General features: G+C 39.9%; 1 protein-coding gene across 12 annotated transcripts in view; it reads right to left on the bottom strand.

Annotated features, from left to right (window-relative positions):
• Positions 1 to 19857, bottom strand: part of macf1a (microtubule actin crosslinking factor 1a) — a 192963-nt gene that overhangs the window by 167915 nt on the left and 5191 nt on the right. For 10 of the 12 annotated variants that reach the window (XM_078954826.1, XM_078954828.1, XM_078954839.1 and 7 more), the window contains exon 2: positions 17041 to 17275. In XM_078954826.1, the coding sequence (XP_078810952.1) occupies positions 17041 to 17263 (223 nt within the window). In that variant the 5' untranslated portion in view covers positions 17264 to 17275. Of the gene's footprint in view, positions 1 to 6517; positions 7183 to 17040; positions 17276 to 19857 lie in introns of those variants that run through there. The other 2 variants (XM_078954829.1, XM_078954832.1) reach the window with 2 other exon arrangements.

Raw genomic sequence — 19857 nt, 5'->3', positions numbered from 1 at the left:
ATAAAAAAATATCCTCTGCTTTTCTTCCCTCTTCACCATCAGCCATTATAAGGTGACGCCAGGACATCAACTACATCTGCCACCTCAAAGTGTGCATCGTGCACGCACACACCTGTTGGTGGCGCTGTCCTGGAATGTGCAGTCAGCTGAGAGTCACAAGTTGAAGGAATTGGGTCAGATTAAAAGTCAGCGTTGACTTTTGCAGATCCTTTCATCTCCCAAGACAATGGAGTCCCAGGACGCCATTGGTGGTGTGAACAGGAGACGCGACGAAGATGTGAGAAACACTGACTGTCGAGTTACAGAGAAGCATGTCGAGTGGGCAGGTTTGAAGACAAAAGTCAGAGTTCATGAATTAAACTCAACTTTCAAAAAGTCCAGGATCATCTTCACCTTCACTAACACCTTTGTAATAAAATGTTATTCTACAACGAGGGTTGAGGGTTCTTGTCTTTTCTACAATCATCTTCTGAGAATCAATCGCTCTGACAAAGAGATCGATTGAATAACAAGTCTCAATTAATGATTGATCGTGATCCTTCCTACCAACTACAATAACACTGTACAATAATTCACAGGGTAGCAGATAACTTTTGCACATCTTTGCTGGTACTGTATGTAAATAACTCTTTAAATTATACAACCTAATTTTTTTTTTTACTTTCATGTTACATTCTTTTGTTTTTTTATATTCTATTTTCTCTTATGTCTACTATTCTTCTTTTACTGCCACGGTAACAAACAAATTTCCCACGTGTGGAATCAATAAAGTATTTCTGATTTCGATTCTGATTCAGTAATAGGATGTTAGAGAGACAAGAGGAGGAAAAGCCTTGCTCAGCTACCAGCGTACTCCTTTCAGGGAGGAAGGTTAATAAAGGAAAACAAGGCATGTGCTAAAGATGACGATTAAGCAGAAAAAAAATTGATCTTATTTTCAAATTTAAAGGTTACATAAAAAGTATAAAGAAATCCTAAGAAAGAAAAGAAAATTACAAAGAAGATGCATTTGCTGTGAATGCATGAAGGGTCATAAAATGACACAAAGAAAGGTGTGGAGCACATGAATTAAAGATATGAGGCTGGTGGAGGACAGAGCTGCAGGAGCAGCTTTGTGTGCGAGTTGCAGCCCAGTCCAGCAGCGTGAAATCGATGCTCGCTGCAGAACAACCACCGCCTCCCAATTTGTTTTAAGAGCAACCCCCACGGCTGAGGACACCGTCTCCTCTCCCATCACCACTACATCCCTACATCCTGGCTATACGGCCCGGTGTGGTCCATCCTTGTTTGATCTGTACCAAAGATGGCCTGCGCTTTCACACTTAACTATCAGAGGAAGGACGTGTACGGTAATGCAGCTCATGCGAGACCGTGTGAATGAATACATGGCACAAACAAACTGAACGGAGTAAATAAAGCACAAACGGTCACAGGTTGGAAAATGTGTTGTCAACTTGTCAGTGAATGTGGTGTGGAGGAGGATCAGGCACTAAAAACCAAACTTGGAGGAAAACAACCACGTTTTTAAATAAAATCGTATTTTTTTCCTGAGATTTCTGAGATATGCTAAAGGATTTTTTTAATCTCTCATATCAGCCAAAGTGATGCTTTCCAGTCACAGATGACAGATTGGATATAGTACAGCAAATTAACTTTAAAAATCTAAATTGACCATCAATTTCAATTAGTACAAAAGGCTTTTTAAGAAAAATCAACTGTCTGACTCCACCCCCTAAACCTGATGTTAAAGCAAGAGAAGCTGGAGTGCTTACTCGACCCTAAGCACTGCAATCATCAAGAAACTATTCAGTGAAATACATTTTTGTGGCTTTTTATGTTAAATAAAACAGATGAAAGAACATGCCATGACCTTGTTTTTTATCCCAACATCATCTGACAAACTTGACCTAATTTCCATCTGAGCTGAGAGCTTCAGTCAGCTCCCCCATCCCTTGTTTCCAGAGGTTACAGTGAGCCTTCAGGAAGCACCAACAGAGAGTGGATGTGCGTGTCTGAGTCACAGTCATCGCCGTTCCAGTGGGTCATGAATACAGCGCCTGTTCGCTGCTCCTCACATGCGGCGAATATTTCCCACTCACCGGCTGCAGCCGGCGCAACCTTTCACTTTCACTTCTGTCCCCGAACACACACAATAAAGCTCATTGATCATTTCACCCAAAAATCAGCTGGGTGCTGGTTATGCAAGAACCCCAAGGCAAAGGAAGGAGGTGCTGAGGGGTTAGAGGAGGGGAGAATGGAGAAGAAATGGAGAAAAGGCAAAGCTACAGACTTCTTTTTGATCGGACGCCGCCAAAGAAGCGCCATAACTCCCCGCTCTGAATACAGAAGGAGTGTGAGCTGAACCGATAGGCCCGGCTTTGGACAACCAGCTGAGAATAACAGGAGACAGTTGTGAAGCCAGAATATAAACTGGACCAGAACATAAAGACAGACAATAAGGAACATTTGAAAGTTCAGGTTTTCTCAGCATTCTCTGCTACAATCTCATGGGTTTCATGTTTATTTCTATCAATCAGAATGTCTTCTTACAAACGTAACAGCAGTTTGATCAAGAAAAGCAGTTCAATTCAAATTTTACTATACTTATATAGCGCTTTTCATGCTACAGAGCATCTTAAAGTATTTCCCGTTCATTTAAGACCAACTCTGTTCAAACTGAGTTTTTTCACAAGTTCTCGTGGCATTTGTCTGATGATAGAGGACATATTTTAGTAAAATTAAGCTTTAAATTGCATTTCTAAATATTGCTCGATTCAAATCAGTTTGTAGAAATGCAGTTTGATGTAGAAAATACACTGGCCGGGCCACACGTTTCCTACTCTGCTCCATGAATCCACTTGTAGACGACTAGATCCATGCACATCTTCATTTTCCTCGTCTCAGCTGGAATCTGACTCTAGACTGTTACTTTCTATCTTATAGCACGACAAATGCTAGCTTAAGGAAAACAGAAAGCTCTCAGCAACAGCGAAGGGAAAAGGGGCTGGGTTTCTCTGCACCATCAGTCCTGCTCACAACTCAGAGGTGTACTTCTGATGTAATGTCGCTCTGCAGAAACTATGTCCCAGAAACAACACAGGTTTGGGGATTTTGGCTAAAAACTGCATAATCAAAATTAGAGGACCACTGGGAACGATTTGAAAATAGCTCAAAAGGTGATCGGAGTGGGACTTAAAAGTGAACAGAAACAAATCATTTTCCCCTTGTCTGTGTTGGTTTGAACATCCTGGCTGACCACATATTTCTCAAGGCATCAGTAACAATCCCTCTGTCCCAGCAGGCCTCTTCAAAGCCCCACAGACGTATTAGATTTCCTTTAAATCCCCGCCTAGTCTCCCTAGTCTCCGTTATTCCACAATCAGCTGTGCGGGCATTCTGGCTCGGCCAGCGCCTGCTCATGCCTGCCGCTGTTCTGCCAGCGCTTGCTTTTCCTGCCGGCGTGGTCAGCAGGACCCGCTGGAGATCTGACTAAACAGGAAGTAGTTTGGTAGAGCAGGAAGGGGAGGAGGAAAGGAGTACAGACAGACAGAAATAACTCGGGTGTAAGGGAGAATGAGAGGAAACGGAGGAACAATAACTGAGACCAAGGCTGCGACTTTGGACTAGAAGGGAAACTGAGAAAGACTTGGAGAAAATGCGGGGAAATATTCAACATTTGTGCAGAAAGTCGACTGTGACCAAGAGGCTGCAGGCTACGATCTCCACTAAAACCTGGAGTTTGAAAAGGGAAAAAATAGGCCAGCATGAAAAAAGCCTGCAGTAATGATCTAACTCAGCTGATGGTTCTCCTGTCTGCTTCTCCCTTCGCTCCATTTCTCCTCTTCTCCAAAAATCATCGCACCTAAGACTACATCTTTGCTAATCTCTCTCTCTCTCCGCACTCTCATTAAATCGTCCTTTTCTTTTTCAATAAAGTTCCCCTTCATTAAAGACCGGTCCCTGGGTAACAGAGAGCATGTTTCACATCTCTAATCAGGTCATTTCAGGGCCTAAAAGGGTCCATGAGCCCAGAAGAGGGTTTTTTTTTCTCAGGCAGAGATGAAAAGGGTGCATAAGTTTAAAAAAGAGAGACCAGCCCCATCAGGGGGATTCCTCTGCACGTTCACAGTGTGTCTGTGCAGAACAAGGCTACTTCCTGCATAAACTAAACTGCAAACCAAAACGTGAACATTTCTGGTTTTATAAACAATAAGAAACTGAATACCTCTGCTTGATCTGGGTGCTTAGGGCTTGAGTTTTGATCTATGGCTGCAGCAGATGCAGCACATTAAAAATAAAAGGTATGTTTGTGTCTAAAATACCAACATGGTGTCTGGTGTTTGGCAATAAGATGATTAGTGACTCTGAGGTTCCTGATGTTTCAAACTGTCCGATTGTTCTGTTTCCTGGAAGTTTCCTGTGTCATATTTGTCTCCAAACATGTTTCCATGTCCGTTCTTTTATCAAACTTTGAATCTTAAACTGTTCCTAAAACAGCAGCTGTTCTTCAGCTTCACTAAATATTGATCACAAAGGACATATCACTGCAGCTTCTTGGATTAGAGGTGTGGAAATATTTCTGATCAGAACCTAAGTATTCCTATTTCCTCGGACACCTTATGGGGGTTTTCCACAAAACACCTGATCAGTAGAGCTAAAATATCTTGCTATTGTCACACAGCAATTACAAATGCTAGAAAAAGCCTGAAACTAACACACACACACACACACACACCCAATCCATCTCATGATTTAAGGTGTATCAAATGTCCACCTCCAGTTTCAGGTTTCTCTGACAACCAGCCGATCCAGAGACAGGACAGGAACGTTTAAGACAGCAGGTGATTTCTTTTTCTTTCATCTACGCTCACAGTAGATCTAGATTCAACTGTTCTACGCTGAACGCTTGAGGTCAGACTGACACACGAGGAATTCTCCCCCTTTTTTTAAAGGATAAAATCAGGAATTAGAACCAATATGAATTGATGTCCACCTTGATGGGAACGTGCTCCACATATCAGAACAAAAGATTATTAACACACCAACTTAGATTCTGTTTTCAATTTACAACTAATTTAAAAATCTACCTTTACCTGTAAAAACAACTTATTCCCCTTTAACCATCAGAATTCAATGTTATTAAAGCAGTTTGACAAACTACTTAATGTTTCTAAAATTTACATAGTGAAGATTCTACTAAGTGATCATTCTTATTCCAAAACTTTCATTTCAAATACTTTATGACTCGGATTTATCTGGAATCTCATTTCATAATTGGGGGAGGCATATCAAAGAATATAGTTGTCATTTTTCAACCCAGGATCTGGATTCTGCTGCTGGCTGAGAATTTCTGCAGAACTTCCCTGCATGTGGTTCGTGCATCAATATTTTTGCAGCAGGGCCCCGTGAGGCCAATGCAGAGCTATACATGAGCATTTCCATTCCTTAATCACGTCTCTCTTGTGGGGAAACGGCACTTCCAAAGCCGTCTTTATTTATTTATCAAAGGAAAGTCGATGTGTCCGGAGTTAAGTGAGGAGGTGATGGACAGCAGGGTCTTTAACGTGCAGAGATGGACTGCAGCTTCATGTGGAAAATGAATCAATGTGTCCAAAGCAAGAGAAGATGTGTTCTTGGTTTAGCAGCTAAACAGCCTTTAAAATGCACATTTAAGTTTCTATAATTTAAGTCCCACTCCAATCATCTTTTGAACTATTTTAAAAGCGTTCACATTGGTCTTAAAGTTATGATGACGACATTTTTAGTCAAAATCATAACACGTTTTCATTTTATCAGCCACACTCTGGAGCCATTTGGTGGTTGAACACCCCAATGCTTAATGCTGGCTCCCATTTTTAGAGTCTTTGGTATGACAATGGATTTGAACTCATGAACTGACCACTGAGCTGGTATGTCAAATTAAAAGCCTCTATTTGCAAAAAATCTAAATTAAATCACAATTATAGAGAATAATAAATGTATTCCCAATTTTGAGTGTGTTGTTCATTTAAAGGCCATCAAATCTGAAAAAAGAACAAAAATCTCCAACTAAAATGTGGGGAAAATGTCAAACATCATTTTTCTCTCATGGATTTAAAAAGAAAACACACAAAGCCTAAAGAAATGTGTTGAATTTTAGTCATCAATAATTAAAACCGCCTTCTTTTGCATCAGCCAGCTTCACAGATGTGACCCAGCTCCTCTACACCCCTCACTCTGTCAAAAACAGGTCTTCTTCAGCTCTCCTCCTCATCCTCACCGTCCACCTGACCAGAGCAGATCCCCAGGACAGGGTGATCCTCAGGTAGGAGAACCTCAGGGCCTTCACCTGGGCCTCCCTTGTTATTTTAGAAGATAAAACATAGTGAAGTCCAGTGTTTTGTGGAGGAACCCTCTGGATGTCACCGCTTCACATGTGAGTTTTCATCTCTTGACAACCCTCCTCCCGCGTCCCCAGAGGGGAGTGATCATCTGGAGGATCAGCTGAACTTTCTGTGGGGCAGGAACCTGCGCTTACCTTTGTATCTCTCCAGCACATCTTCGTACGCCCGCGCGAACTCCTTCTCCTGGGAGTGGTTGGTCGGCAGCAGACCCGGCATAAATCCCGCCATGGTGGCTCGGCCTGCGGGGTGTGGAGGCGGGCCGCTCCGCCGCCGCTCCTGCGGCTTCTTTTCGGATCCGGAGCGCTCCCAGAGGGACTAGAGGTTCTGATGCATTGGCGCACGGCTGCTCCCTTCAGGAGGAGAGTTAGATAATCCAGAAGGGTCAAGAGAAACGTCAAAAAAGGTTGCTAATAGTCCAAAAATGAGGTGGGGGGGTATATAAATGTTATCTATCCATAATCGACGTAGTTGTGCGCGTGTAGGACCACACGGCGCGCGGCGTCCGTCCCGAGATGCCGACTTCCACCCGGCGACTGCTGCCTTCCGAGATAAAGGGGGGGAGTTTATCCTGCACACGTATCTGCGTCTGAGCGGGAGGGGGGGGCAGAGTGTTCCGTCCCCAAACGGGCGAGCTCTCCAATCGTATCCAGACTCCAGCGTCCTATCCAGGGCGGTGAAGGCGTCAAGAGGAACTGCAGCGGGTCGCCCGAGCTCCCAGCATGCTTCCCGGCCGTAATGGCCGCTTCTCTCCAGAGCGCTGCGGTTTCTCTCCTGTCACAGAACGCGCGCGAGCGAGCGCGCGTGTGTCGCGGCACTGTCCCTCCCCGCTGCTGCTCAGGTTTCTCGGTTCCTCCAGCAGAAGCTGTCCGCCATCCCTCTCTGCCGTCCACACGGGAATGCAGTGCCGCAGGAATTTCCAGCCGCTGCTGGAGGAGCTGCTCAGAGGCTAGCTTTCAGAGCTGCCGGGGAGGACATAAATGGAGCTGCAGCGCCCTCGCGTGGACAACAGCGCGCAGTGACAGCAGCCCTTCAAACCCATGCTAGTTTTTTTCACTACATAAATTGTCAAACTCATCAGTACTCTCACTTGTAAAGTAACTTCAGTGTTACACAGCTTCAATAATGTTTTTATGTGATCCAAATGATGATTAAATATTAAACAAAATTAAGTAAGATTTGACTTTTAAATGTTTTTGATGTTTTTTTTGTTCTTGTAGCATTTTTATAATGATGGAGGACATACATAAAGAAATTTAAGCATAAAACTGCATTTTTGAGTATTTCTTTACTCTAGCCATTGAAAGTCGGGAGCAGATGAAAAATGCAGTTAGAAAAATATTGTATTTGTGATATAGAAGCTACAACGGTAGGCCACAAGCTCCCTGCTCCGCTCCACTCTGATGCAGTGGGACTTAAACTATCAAATATAGCTAGATTGTACTTAACATTGATAGTCTATATGTTCAATTTTAGCATTCATTCTAACAATGAGAGCTATTTTACCTCTTTACGCAACCTACCAATAGCCTCCTAATTTAAACAATGTTTTTCACATATTTATCTAAAATTATATTTAATCATATCATAAAGAACAAACGTCATCTTCTGTAATCAAACATCAGTTTCAGGCAGCCTTCAGTTTGGAGTCTAACATTGTGTCACTGAAGAAATTATGAAGCATACTGCCACCTGATGGCTAAACTCATCTCCATTAAAGGGAGCAGTGTCAAAACTTCACACATAAAATATTGTGAGTGGATCCCAAAGAACGTACAGCCACATAAGAGCCTTTATAGTGTAGGGGGGTCGAAGTGAAAAAAACAAACCTTTTGTTCAATTAACTGAAGAAAAGACTGAAGCATTGTTTGACCCCAGCAGAGTTCATGTGTTTGCTGAAAAACATAGAAAAGCAGCGGATAATCTCAGCAAGTGACCTTGCATAGGTCGAGGCCGATAAAGCAGCCTTACAGATTGAATTTAGAGATTATGAGATTTAATCTCCTATAGATATCTATAGTGACTGCTGCTTTCAGCAGACATGCACAGCATTCCTGGTCCACCAGAGATGGAAGCCAAGGCGAATGTCAAGAGTCAAGGACAAGGAGGACGTCAATACTGGATCGAAGTCCAAATAAATGATGCATAAATGGCTCAGAATGCAGAAACCTTCAAAATCAGGTTGGACGTTCTGTCCACAAGTTTTTCTTTAAGTCTTCTTTAATTAAAAAAAAAAAAAAGTTTTATAATTAAAAAAAGGAAGTTATTTTAGTTTAAGAAGAAACTTTACAAGCTTTTGTATCCCAAAGCAACTGAGCCAGCAGAACCTTCCTTTGGTTAAATTACATCCGTACAATAATATCTGCACACTGTCAATGAGGGCAGATGTAAAGATATTATATAATCTTAAAAAACAAGCAATAATTGTTGCTGCTTTGCAAGCACAGCTGTTTGCAGTTGCTGTAATGTGTGGCATTCAATGCCTGTCGTTTTCCTTCTTTACCGAAGGAAAACAAGATTTTACCATCAGTGCTCAGTGCTTTGCCTGCACATTTATGAAAATAGCATATCCAATTTTTATAAAAATTGAATGAAACATTCCAAAGTCTCAAATTTAATCTGAAAAAAGGATTTTTCCGTTTCTGTCCAAATTAAAGAGTAGCACAAAGTCCTCTATTTGATTGTTTTGGGGTTTTTTGTTTTCGGTTTTCCACAGTTTGCTGCTGTTGTAATGCTCATGCTATGTCCTGCTTTTCAGCACAGACAGAAGAAGAGTGCAGTTACTCTTTTTTCTCCTTGTTTGTCCTCAATCGTCCATCAAAAACAAACTGGAGGATTTCACACTGCAGAGATAAGAAGTTCAATTTGCCAAAGAGGAATGTGTTTACTTTGGTTAAAGCCTTTTATTGCCTCATATTGAGAATCTCATATGGTTATTTAATTTTTTTCATTTTCTTAAACTCATTTGTTTTTGTACGACCAATACTGCTCTAAATACACACATTCATACACACACAAACATTTTCTTGGTAGTGCAAACTCCTCACAATGAAAGAAGCATTTGCCTGGTAACATCAGACACAAAAATACACAAACAGCTGGAAAAAGTTTAGTAAAAGGTCATTATTTATGTGTGATAATGACAAACATACTCAAGGAAAATATGCTTAAGAGAAGCTGATGAAAACTAAGACAAACATTTCCAGCTGCACAATGAATGCACTCTGAGAGCCAAGAAGACATCCAGTCCTCCACTCATCAGACAAACACGGGGTAATGGGGCTGCTGGAGCCTATCCCGGCCACTCGCGGGCGAAGGCAGCGGACACCATGGACAGGTCGCCAGTCTGCTGCAGGACCACAATCACACACCCATACACACTCACATTCACACCTAGGGACAGTTTAGAGTAACCAATTTACCTATGAAGTTGGTGTTCTGCTTCAGGTCCACCTTCAAGGACTTGAGCCGGGGCCTTCTTGCTGTGTGGCAAGAGCACTAACCACTGTGGCACCGTGCAGCCCCAAATATAACATGTTACAGATAAAAACTGACCAACAAACAAAAAATGAGAAAAAGTGCAGCAAATCCCTGCTGTCAAACAGTAACATATTCTCCATGAAATACAAGCAAAGGAAATTCATTTGTTAAAATGTTGTTAATATTTATTTTTTAGCTGATTTGATCTGTTTGTCGTGTTTCCTCCCATTCGTTTTATCTAATCTTTTTTTTAGTTCAACACCCCTTTCTCCTTCTGCTTCATGCCCTCTCTCATGTCCCTCCAAGTCATCCATTTACTTGACCTCGTCTTTGACCCCCAACCCCCCCCCAGTCCAGCTTCATTTCTTGCTTTTCCTCATTACTTTCTCCACTGACTCGATCTTTCACTCTTCTCTCACTCTTTCTTTAATGTACAAACTCCCTTTTTTTCTTCTGCTCCAAATTAACATTCGAACACTCGCTTTCACTATTTGAGCCCCCCCCCCCATTCCCCGTCCTTTTATATTCAGCCTCTCTCCCCCTTGTTGCCATTGTTTCTCCTCGCCTTTCATAACCATGGAAACAGAGGAGACATCATCACCATGGTGACACAGAAACAGCTTTAGCCCTGGGCTGAGGTGTCTTTTCAGCTGCCTGCACAGAAGTGAACATGGAAGAGCAGCAGGCGGGACAGCGGACACCTCGGTTCCATGCAGGCACAGAGGTTTGGGGTCCTCTTTTTTCATTTGTGACTTTTCTTTGCTGCAGCTTCACACTCATTTTCTCTTCTGTCTGTGTGCACTTCAGAAAAAAATCATCACTTGTCTTTCAAAGGCAGAGAATCACAAAATAAATAGATAAACATCACATAAACAAGTATCAATCCTGTTTGTGTGCATTTTTACATAGAATATAGTTTTATATTTTTACGTCATTTAGTGCCATATTTGTGGACTGAATGTGAGATGTTGTTTTTACTGCTTTCCGGATAACATTAAGAGCCTCATTATATCACTAACAAGATGGAGAGATTTTCATAACTAAAGCATTATAATATAATACAACTTTTAATTGCTATTTACAGTGCTGGCCACTGTTTTCACTATGAAAGATCAGTATTATCTGTTAACACAGTTAAGAAAGACAAAACTTTGCAAGGCATAAATACATACAAATATGTAAGCATCTAGTTTGGTATAGGAGAAATGTTCAAATAAATAAAAAGAAAAGAATAAAATGTATTTTTACAAATTGGTAAACATTGTTATGGTATTGTCTTTGTTTACAGCTGCAAGTTCACAGTTTGAAAAATTTCTATCTGTATTTATTAGTCAAAATATGTTAATTGATTGTATTGTTTATCCAAATAAAGATTGTCTACAGATGAAGTGTTATTTTTGTTTTAACTTTTAATTATATAATATAGACCTGCTAGATTTCTCCCCAGGGCTGGCAGGACGCTACCCACAGCCCAGTACTGTCTAACTTTTATCAATGAGCAAATTTAAAAAATAAAGAATTAAATGTTTTTGGGTAACAAGGCAGTTCTACACCACACTATAACATGTGTAGTAAATATATATATATATATATATATATATATATATATATATATATATATATATATATATATATATATATATATATATATATATATATATATATATATATATATATATATATATATATATATATATATATATATATATATATATATATGTTTGTCTTGCTTATAGCCTTGGGTGGATAATCAATCAATCAATATTTTCAAAAGTGTGTTTTTAAAATGTTCTGAAAGGGTTAAACTGAAAATGACATAATACAGCCAATTAACACACCTTAATAAAGGAACATAAAATTGTTTTAAAGGAAACATAAAGAAAGATTTAAAGACAAAAAATGTAGAAAAATCATTTCATTGCACATAGCTATTAGTTTTTGATAACTGATATTCACTATCTGTAAATATAAAAGGCTAAATTTTATAATTATAAAACATATTTTTTTTAACTTGTATAATTTCCAAATCGAAAGGCATGACTACATTTACATTTTGTCATAAATAAAAAATGTTCACCAAACAAAAATGGCACAGCTCTAGGCTATGCTGTGGTCTGCTCGTCATCCTTTTTATTTCACTTTTACATATAACACACTTTTCTGCACTACATGTGGAAATAATACCAATTTATACATTTAGTTCACCAGACACAGAACATATGTTAAATATAAAGACCTAAATATGCAAAAAAGTGCATTAAAATGTTTCCAGAGGACTCCTAACTCCTGTTCCACATGAATATATTTGACACTATAGAAATAATAGTCTTTATAGCTGTGTGGTCATGAGAGGTAAATAATATTATAGAGGTCACATGTTATAAATAACCAGCTGATGCCAACAAAGACTCTGTGTGTCTGCAGAAGTATTAGTATGCTGCTGTGGAGTCATGTGCCTGGGTATTTTTGGATTGTTTGAAGATTAAAGCGTTAAGTCTAAATTGTTAAACTCTGATTTGGTTAAAAGGCCAAAGATTGGAGGAATTGTTGTGGGTGCTGAAGTCTCTAAAGTGGATTGTTCAACAAAGACGGCTTCAGAAGATGAAAAGTATTTTGGATAAATGAGAACTTCGTCTTTCTGTCCTGTTCCTCCTGCTCCAAAACTGATTGCTGCAGGACAACTGTCCCCACCTACAGTGACTCTCTAAAGAATGTTAGAAACTTAGAATTGAAGATTAATCAAGTTTTTTTTAATTGAGCTGAATTTAAACACCTACATAATGTAGCCTAAGAGGTTTTTTTGAATGACAACTGCTGGTCTCCTGCACAGATCCCCTTTTTTCCCCAACAATTAACTTTATTCTTTAAATATAAGAGCCTGGAATCCATTCTGGAGTTAAAAAATACAAGGTAAAAAACAACAGCTGCTGGTTGGCATCATTAATATTCCATCTCAGCATCCGAGTGCAGCAGTGCCTATAGAGGAGTCTGGTCAGAACAGCAGCCTGTCTCAGTATCTTCCACACAACTCTCCCGTTCACACAGCTGATCTGGTTCATTGCTTCACTTCATTCTGTCTCTTCACACAGAAAAACGTTTCAGGCTGAAAAGACAGCTCTCAACGCGTCTTCCTGACTTCACTCATCCAGCACATTTTAATGTGACCGCAGACTCAGACGCCTGTTGGTACAAGTAGTATGTATTCATTGGCCACATTCCAGCCACTGCCGGAATGGAAATTGGGGTCAGTGCAAACACTTTGTTTGTCATGTATAAAATCCAATAGCCTTTGTGTCTAAGTGAGTACTGAGCATGGCTGCGAGACACAGGATGTGGCAGAAAACATGAGATTAACCAAAAAGATGTGTTCATGTAGAGATGATTGCACTGATCTCACATGGAACTCCAATCCCCAAAGGGTTAGGAGCATCCGCAGCAAAAACTAACTCACATTATTGAATGGTCACATTTACGTTTGGAAACATTTAACTGCATAAGAAACAAAAGGAAATTTAATAAAAACAAAGTAAGAGATTTGAAGTTTTCTTTATTAAAGGAACCAATTTTGACTTCAATTGACCATAAAATTGTGCATAAATCTTTGAATTTACAAGTGAGCATCGAATTCTTAGCTCTGATACATTTTAGGAAAAGTTGGGATTCTGTGAAGTACAGGCAAAGAAGGCAATGACAGGAAAGATAGAAAATAACAAACGCTAAAAATTGGTGCCAGAAACCAGGAGATCATGTCACCACAATTAAGCATCCATATCTTTAAGTCATTGGCTCAATAATTCACAGTGATGACAACTTAGGTGTTAGGAAACACCCAAGCAAGGAACCTCCCTAAAACTCTGCAAATATTTAATATTTATCCAAGCTCAAGTGGTCCATATTAAGGGTTTGTTTTGACAGATTGCAAGAAAAAATTTGTATTATACTTTTTTTATGAACTTTTCCTAATTTTATCTTTTTAAATAAAGTTAAAAAAGTTGACAGCCAATATTTCTGAAACATCTTGGCTCTCATTGGCAAGTTAAAACCAACGACAATCCTCTGTTTGAGCAGCGGTTTTAATGCTTTGTACCAGTTCGTTGACCCTTCTACAAGCAGCCACTGTCCCAAATGTTTAAAAAAAGGGTGGGGACCTGGTTTCTCACAGCAGACTGAGGTCATCTGTGTTGGCTAGTTTATATCAGCTCAGCCCCTGCTGCTGTCAAACCCCAACAAGCCGCACACAAACAGATCTGATGAGCTGAATAAGCCCAAAAGCTGCTGCCAGAAACAGTTTCTTTCAATCAATCTTGTTAGGAACTCAAATGTTTTAGCTTAGCTCTGGGGTTTTTCCTTTTACCCTTTCAGGGCTGCCTGTCTGCTTCCTGCCCACACTCAGACCTGTTGGACTACAGCAGAGCTGCCAGTTTCCACTGCAGTGGATGCTGAACAGAATCTGCTCAAACTGAAGACATAAACTTCTCATCAGGATGCCAGTTCTTCTGTGGCTTTCATCATAGACCGGCTACACCTCAGCAGAAGTATAACTATGCATTAGCTCAGCATGAACAACAATGAAAAGTGAACTTTATTTGCAGCCACTCTGCTTAGTTTGTCTTCTGATCTATTTACAGTAAATGTTTGGATGATTCCCCTCAGGAAGAGAGGAACAACAAAGTGGTTTGTACAGTTACTCAGCAGAAATGTTATGCCAAATGCACTCATAGCATGAAACTGTTAGGAATTGTCAGTCATCGACATGCTGCATCAGTCCCAGCTACAGCAAAAGAGCAGATAATGCTTTGGTGGTCTGCTTCATGCAGAACCACTCTTTCAGCATTAAACTAGAGTCCTTTCCTCACTTAGAAAGAACTCCATAGTTAGCTCTCAAAAAAGCTCAGAACAGTGAAAAACTCATTTGACACACTACAAACATCGATCAATCAAAACAATAAAACTAATGTAGCATTAGCATTTCAATTTCAATTTAATGAAGGTCTTTTGAAAACGGATCCTTCACTTTAATATTGTCCAATCCGTATTTATACTTTCAAAGTCAAATGAAGAGAAGACTTTTTAAGAAAAACTAATAACATTTTTATTTTATTTTATTTTAATTAGGATTATATGTTTGGCTCAAAGAAACTGTTTTAAAGACATAATTAAAGTTGGGGACCTCTCTTTTTTTGGGGTCAAAGGGTGAGATAAATATTGAAAAATGCTAACACCAACAAAACACACATTCATGACATATGATCTGTTCAAAGTGGAATCTGAAGCTAAATATGACAGGAAAATAAAAACTATGATGCAAAACCCAAAGGATATATTTAGAAAAAGAAACATTTAATCAGTACTTCAATAATGTCTCTTGACTCAGTCTGATCCTGTCCTGACCTGCTTGCATGTCTCCACCTCTGTTTTTAAAGACCCACTCTGATCATCTTTTGATGTATTGTAAAAGCGTTCCCAGTCCTTTTTTAAATTCTGATTATTTTTTGCCACTATCCAAAAAACCTGTGTCGTTTTGTAGGACATAGTTTCTGCAGAGCGGCAGTAGTCCATTAGAAATTTGTCTTGTCTGAGTTGTGGGCAGATCTATTGGCGTAGAACAACCCCGCCCCCTTACCCGCCCCATTGCTGAGAGCTCCCTGTTTAAGTGGAGCAGGGAGCTTGTATCTTGCCCAGTGTATTTTCTCGGTCACAACAGGCTCTTTTTCAGTCAACATTTTTGTCTGCTCCTGATTAATATAGTTTGAATAAACAATACTCAAAAATGCAATTTTGAGCTTAATTTTCTTTACATATGTCCTTCATCATCAGATAAACGAACATGTGAAAAACAGAAACAGGACTTTCATCACAGTAGGTTTTTAACTTTTGTCTTAAGAAATACCTAAATTGCCCTTAATATTGATATTTATCAGTTGTCTGACCATCAAATTAGGGTTTGACCAAAGCCAAAATTTCTAACAAATCAAAATTTAACATTTCAAATAAATGTATTTGCAGCAACTGAGCCTCAGTCAAAGTAGGAGTACTGTATGCTGGAAGTCTGATGGCTGGTTCTCAACTAACGAGCCGAAACCTCATGAAGAATTCATTCTTGTGCATTTCTATGCAATAAAAGCTGCAACTGCTTCACAGCTTTTAAAAGTCATTTTCACCAATCACCAAATGAGCAATCCTTGTTCATCCAGAGATGCAGGAAAAGCAGAATCCATGCTGTCATTGCCTGGAGCAGGGAAGCTCCGCCTTCTCCAGATATCTGAGTAACCTACATTTTCTGCCATCATCTGCAGCTTTCGTAAACAGAAGAGAAAGAGCTAAAACAGACAATATGGGAGGAGGGAGGTTTTCTGACTTGGTATTAGCTCTGTGAAACAGTAGCTGGACTTTCTGCTGCTCCACAGGATCGAGACATGAAGACAAAATGAGGTGTTGGGCTGACAATTCCCCACAATTAAAACCCTAAATGTAAACCTCTCGTTCTGCTTTGCCTCTGACAAACTACTGGAACCTCAAATAGTCCTAATTACAGCCTGTTCACATCTTGGAGTCCCAAGCAGAGTGAATAGGTTTGGTGTGAAAAAAAGCATTACTATGGCATTTTTCTGGCAGAAAATTAGCTTTTTCATTCGTATGAAAAGGTCAGCATGTGAATGAGAGTGAGCCAAGAAGTAAAAGAATAGTAAAAGAAAGTAAGAATAGGCAAAAAAAAGGTTTTCAGCATGACATCTATTAGGATACGTCGCTTCTCAAAGTTTTAAAAATAGACACTGAAAGCTCATCTTCAATTCTTCGACTGAAAACATCGATTTTTGTCCTTTATTCATCTGATTATCAGACAATTACTGTGCTTAGTGTTGGTATCCATGGGTCCATAATGAATGAATGAGCTAAATCCTCTAGATTCATAATTTTAGGAAACCTTTAGCTTCCTTCAAAACCCATCAGAAAAAGTCCAGCAAGCCACTTTGAAAAAATAAGAGGAGTTCTCAACAAAATCCAGTATTCAACTGGGATCTATAGATTTCAAATGACTTCTCTCCTCTGATTTGTCAGTAAAAGTAATTTTCCGCATCATTTTTCCTGAGCTCCTTGGACACAAACATGGAGGACCAGCTGCTCAAAATGATAACAGTCGTTCCACATCTCCAAACTGAAGTGAGATTCTTGTCCTCACCTGCAACACGAACCACTGCCCTCTCAGCCGGGTCCAGCACCGAGTCCTGACTCTTCCTCTTCCTCCTCTCATGTTTGGATAGGTTCCATGGCAAAGTGTCTCCTGGTGGCCCCACCAGTCCTGATGTGCATGGGGACAGGGAACCCCCTGAACGCTCACTGCGGAAGGACGGCTCGCTGACACAGGAGCGCTCGCTCAGTGTATCGTCATCTGAGGACTCCATCTAGTTGTAAGGCTGCAGAGAAGCATGAGGGGAAAGGAGGTCAGAGGCGAATAAAACAAAGCAGAGACATTGTATAATTCATTTTTGGTTATAAATGATGCAAAACTTTTGTGTAATAAAGCAGCAGTAAGGAAGAAGAGAACTGGGTTAAACATAGACAGGAGTAAGAAAATTCAGAAGCAGATGGTGGAGGAGGAGCAACTAAACCAAAAGACGTCATTTACCACCCCGGATCTGTGATGGAACGATGCACAACAGAGAACTTCTCAGCAGAAAAATAAAAATGAGGTTTGAAAGTGTTTATTTTTAACTCAGTCAATTTAAAAGAAAGGAGAACCATTTCCACTCTCCATTCTCTCTATTTTTCTGTTGTCCCTCATCCATCCATCTCAACGCTCTGACCTGTCTCTGAAATGAGAAGCAGGCTTCAACAGAGTGAAGAATAAAAGCACAGGAGAGCAGTTGGATAGACTCAGGGGACCTGAAAATCCCATCTGCCTATCAGAGCATCTTTTAAACAATGCTTCTAACCTCAGCGATCAATACTTGTAACTTGACTGAGCAGGAGAAAAGTTACTGAAGCCTTAAAGAGATAAGACATGCCTTTATTCTGAAACTAACACAGACACTCTGTTTTTTGATCTGCAACATTAAGACGTTCTGTTTGGTGGAATAAATGGTTGAATTAACTTACAGAGTACAGATGTAGTTTTTGTGAACAATATGGTCAATCAGTCTGAAGATCTGAAGAAGAGAAAATCTGCTGTTCTTTTATGAACCTGAGCTCCTAAAATGAGTTCAGGTAAAGAGGATCCAGGCTGATCAGAAACTCAGATTCTCCTGGGAAATCTGTAATCTGTATTTGTGTCTGATCTGGAGGAAAGTCAAAGCAGTAACAGTCACTCAGACTGGAACAAAAAAGGTGACTTTTCTTTTTTTAAAACTACCTGACATCTCACAAATGTCACAAGTTAAAGCAAGTGCCAATTTTTACATCATGGGTCATCATGTAAATTCCTGGGTACATGACAATGATTCACTTTATCACTGGTTCATGTTGCATAGAACCATGTAACATGAATCAACTACATTTGATTGTGTGATGCAACTCCCATGCAACTCCTCTTTTTCTGAGAAGCTGCAAGCAAAGCTCCAGTCAGAATTCTCCAAACAGAGAGTGGTCCCTTCTGCAGGTCACACAAAGACCTGGTCAGGTCACACAAACACAAAGTGTTTGTCAGAGTCACACAAATGCAACAAATGCTGCCCTCCTGACTTATTCCGGAGAGGTTTCTATCTGCACTCTACACAGCAGGAACAGGACTTAAACAGAATTTCCATCCTTAATAATCCCTGGACGACATGGGGCTTCATGCAACGATAGAAATCCGAGGAAAAAATTGGTAAAGGCATATTTAAAAAAAAAAAAAAACACTATACATTTAAAAAGTTCAGCATATTGCTGAAGCTGTCTGTAGTTCAGACCTATAGGCATCCGGCCAGATATACCGGACTGCTTTAGCTTCTGTATACAGATATACAGAGTGCAAATGGTTTATTTCACTTACGCAATTCTACTTCGGATCCAAGATTTAGATATATTTTATTTACAAATGCTTTTTTTCTAATAAAGAGGTTTGTGTTCTAAGCTTTAAAGTCCCACTCAGATCATCTTTTGATCTATTGTTTCCATTTTCATCTGTTAGAATAAAGAAATCCTCAATAATCCAATTTGATGCTTAATTTTCTTTCTATACGTCCTCCATCATGGGAAAAATGCCACAAGAAAATGTTAAAAACACCTGAAATGCCATTTTCATTGGAGTAGATCTTTAAAGGGTAATAAAACAGATTTTCTTCTCTATTAACTCGTTTGAGTGAACACTGATCAGTGACCCAGTATAACAATCACCAGTAAACTCTTAAACACCAGGATTCACTAACTCCTGCCACAACTTCCTCCCAATAAATCCATCTTTTCTGCAGCAGACTAAACTGTGGATGGGTCTGAGATGTTATCTCAGGGAGAGAACACTGTTTCATCAGCAGCTGGGATTTCCATCTGCACCGCTGCTGCCAAAATTCCTGCTACTGCTGCTGGCCCCCTGGTTAAACCACTGGCAAAGCCTAACTTCCTGACTCCCACCGTCTCCACGGAAACGCTTCAAGTTAGAGGTTAAAGTCTTCCCAGAATCCCCTACGTTTCTCTGGTGTGGAGCTGTGTGTGAGTCTGTTTCCTTGCTGACAGTCAGTGAGTCAATGTCCCTCCAATGAGCAGCTTTATAAATAGAGGCAGAGCTTCAAAGCTGCACTGTGTCATTACAGCAACGTGGTAGGAAAGAGGAGTTTGGGAGCAGAGAGACGGAGGAGGCAAGTACGAGGTCACTTCCTGCAGAGTCTGACTTCCACAAGGCATTTTTTATATATTCATTGATTCAAACTAGTGTTTGAGCACACTCTGGGATGTTTTAGGAACAAACTCCTTAAACATCAAAATAATACATCTGAGCAAAAGGTGGATTACTATAACAAATACATGACCAAAAAAGTATCCAAAGTTTTATTAAAATAAAGTTTTTTAAAGATTAAAACAG

The sequence above is a fragment of the Oryzias latipes genome, chromosome 11 (assembly GCF_053564925.1).
Source record: "Oryzias latipes strain Hd-rR chromosome 11, Olatipes_Hd-rR_3.1".
NCBI lineage: Eukaryota > Metazoa > Chordata > Actinopteri > Beloniformes > Adrianichthyidae > Oryzias > Oryzias latipes.
The sequence above is the reverse complement of the archived record's forward strand: the minus strand, read 5'-3'. Positions and strand labels throughout refer to the sequence as shown.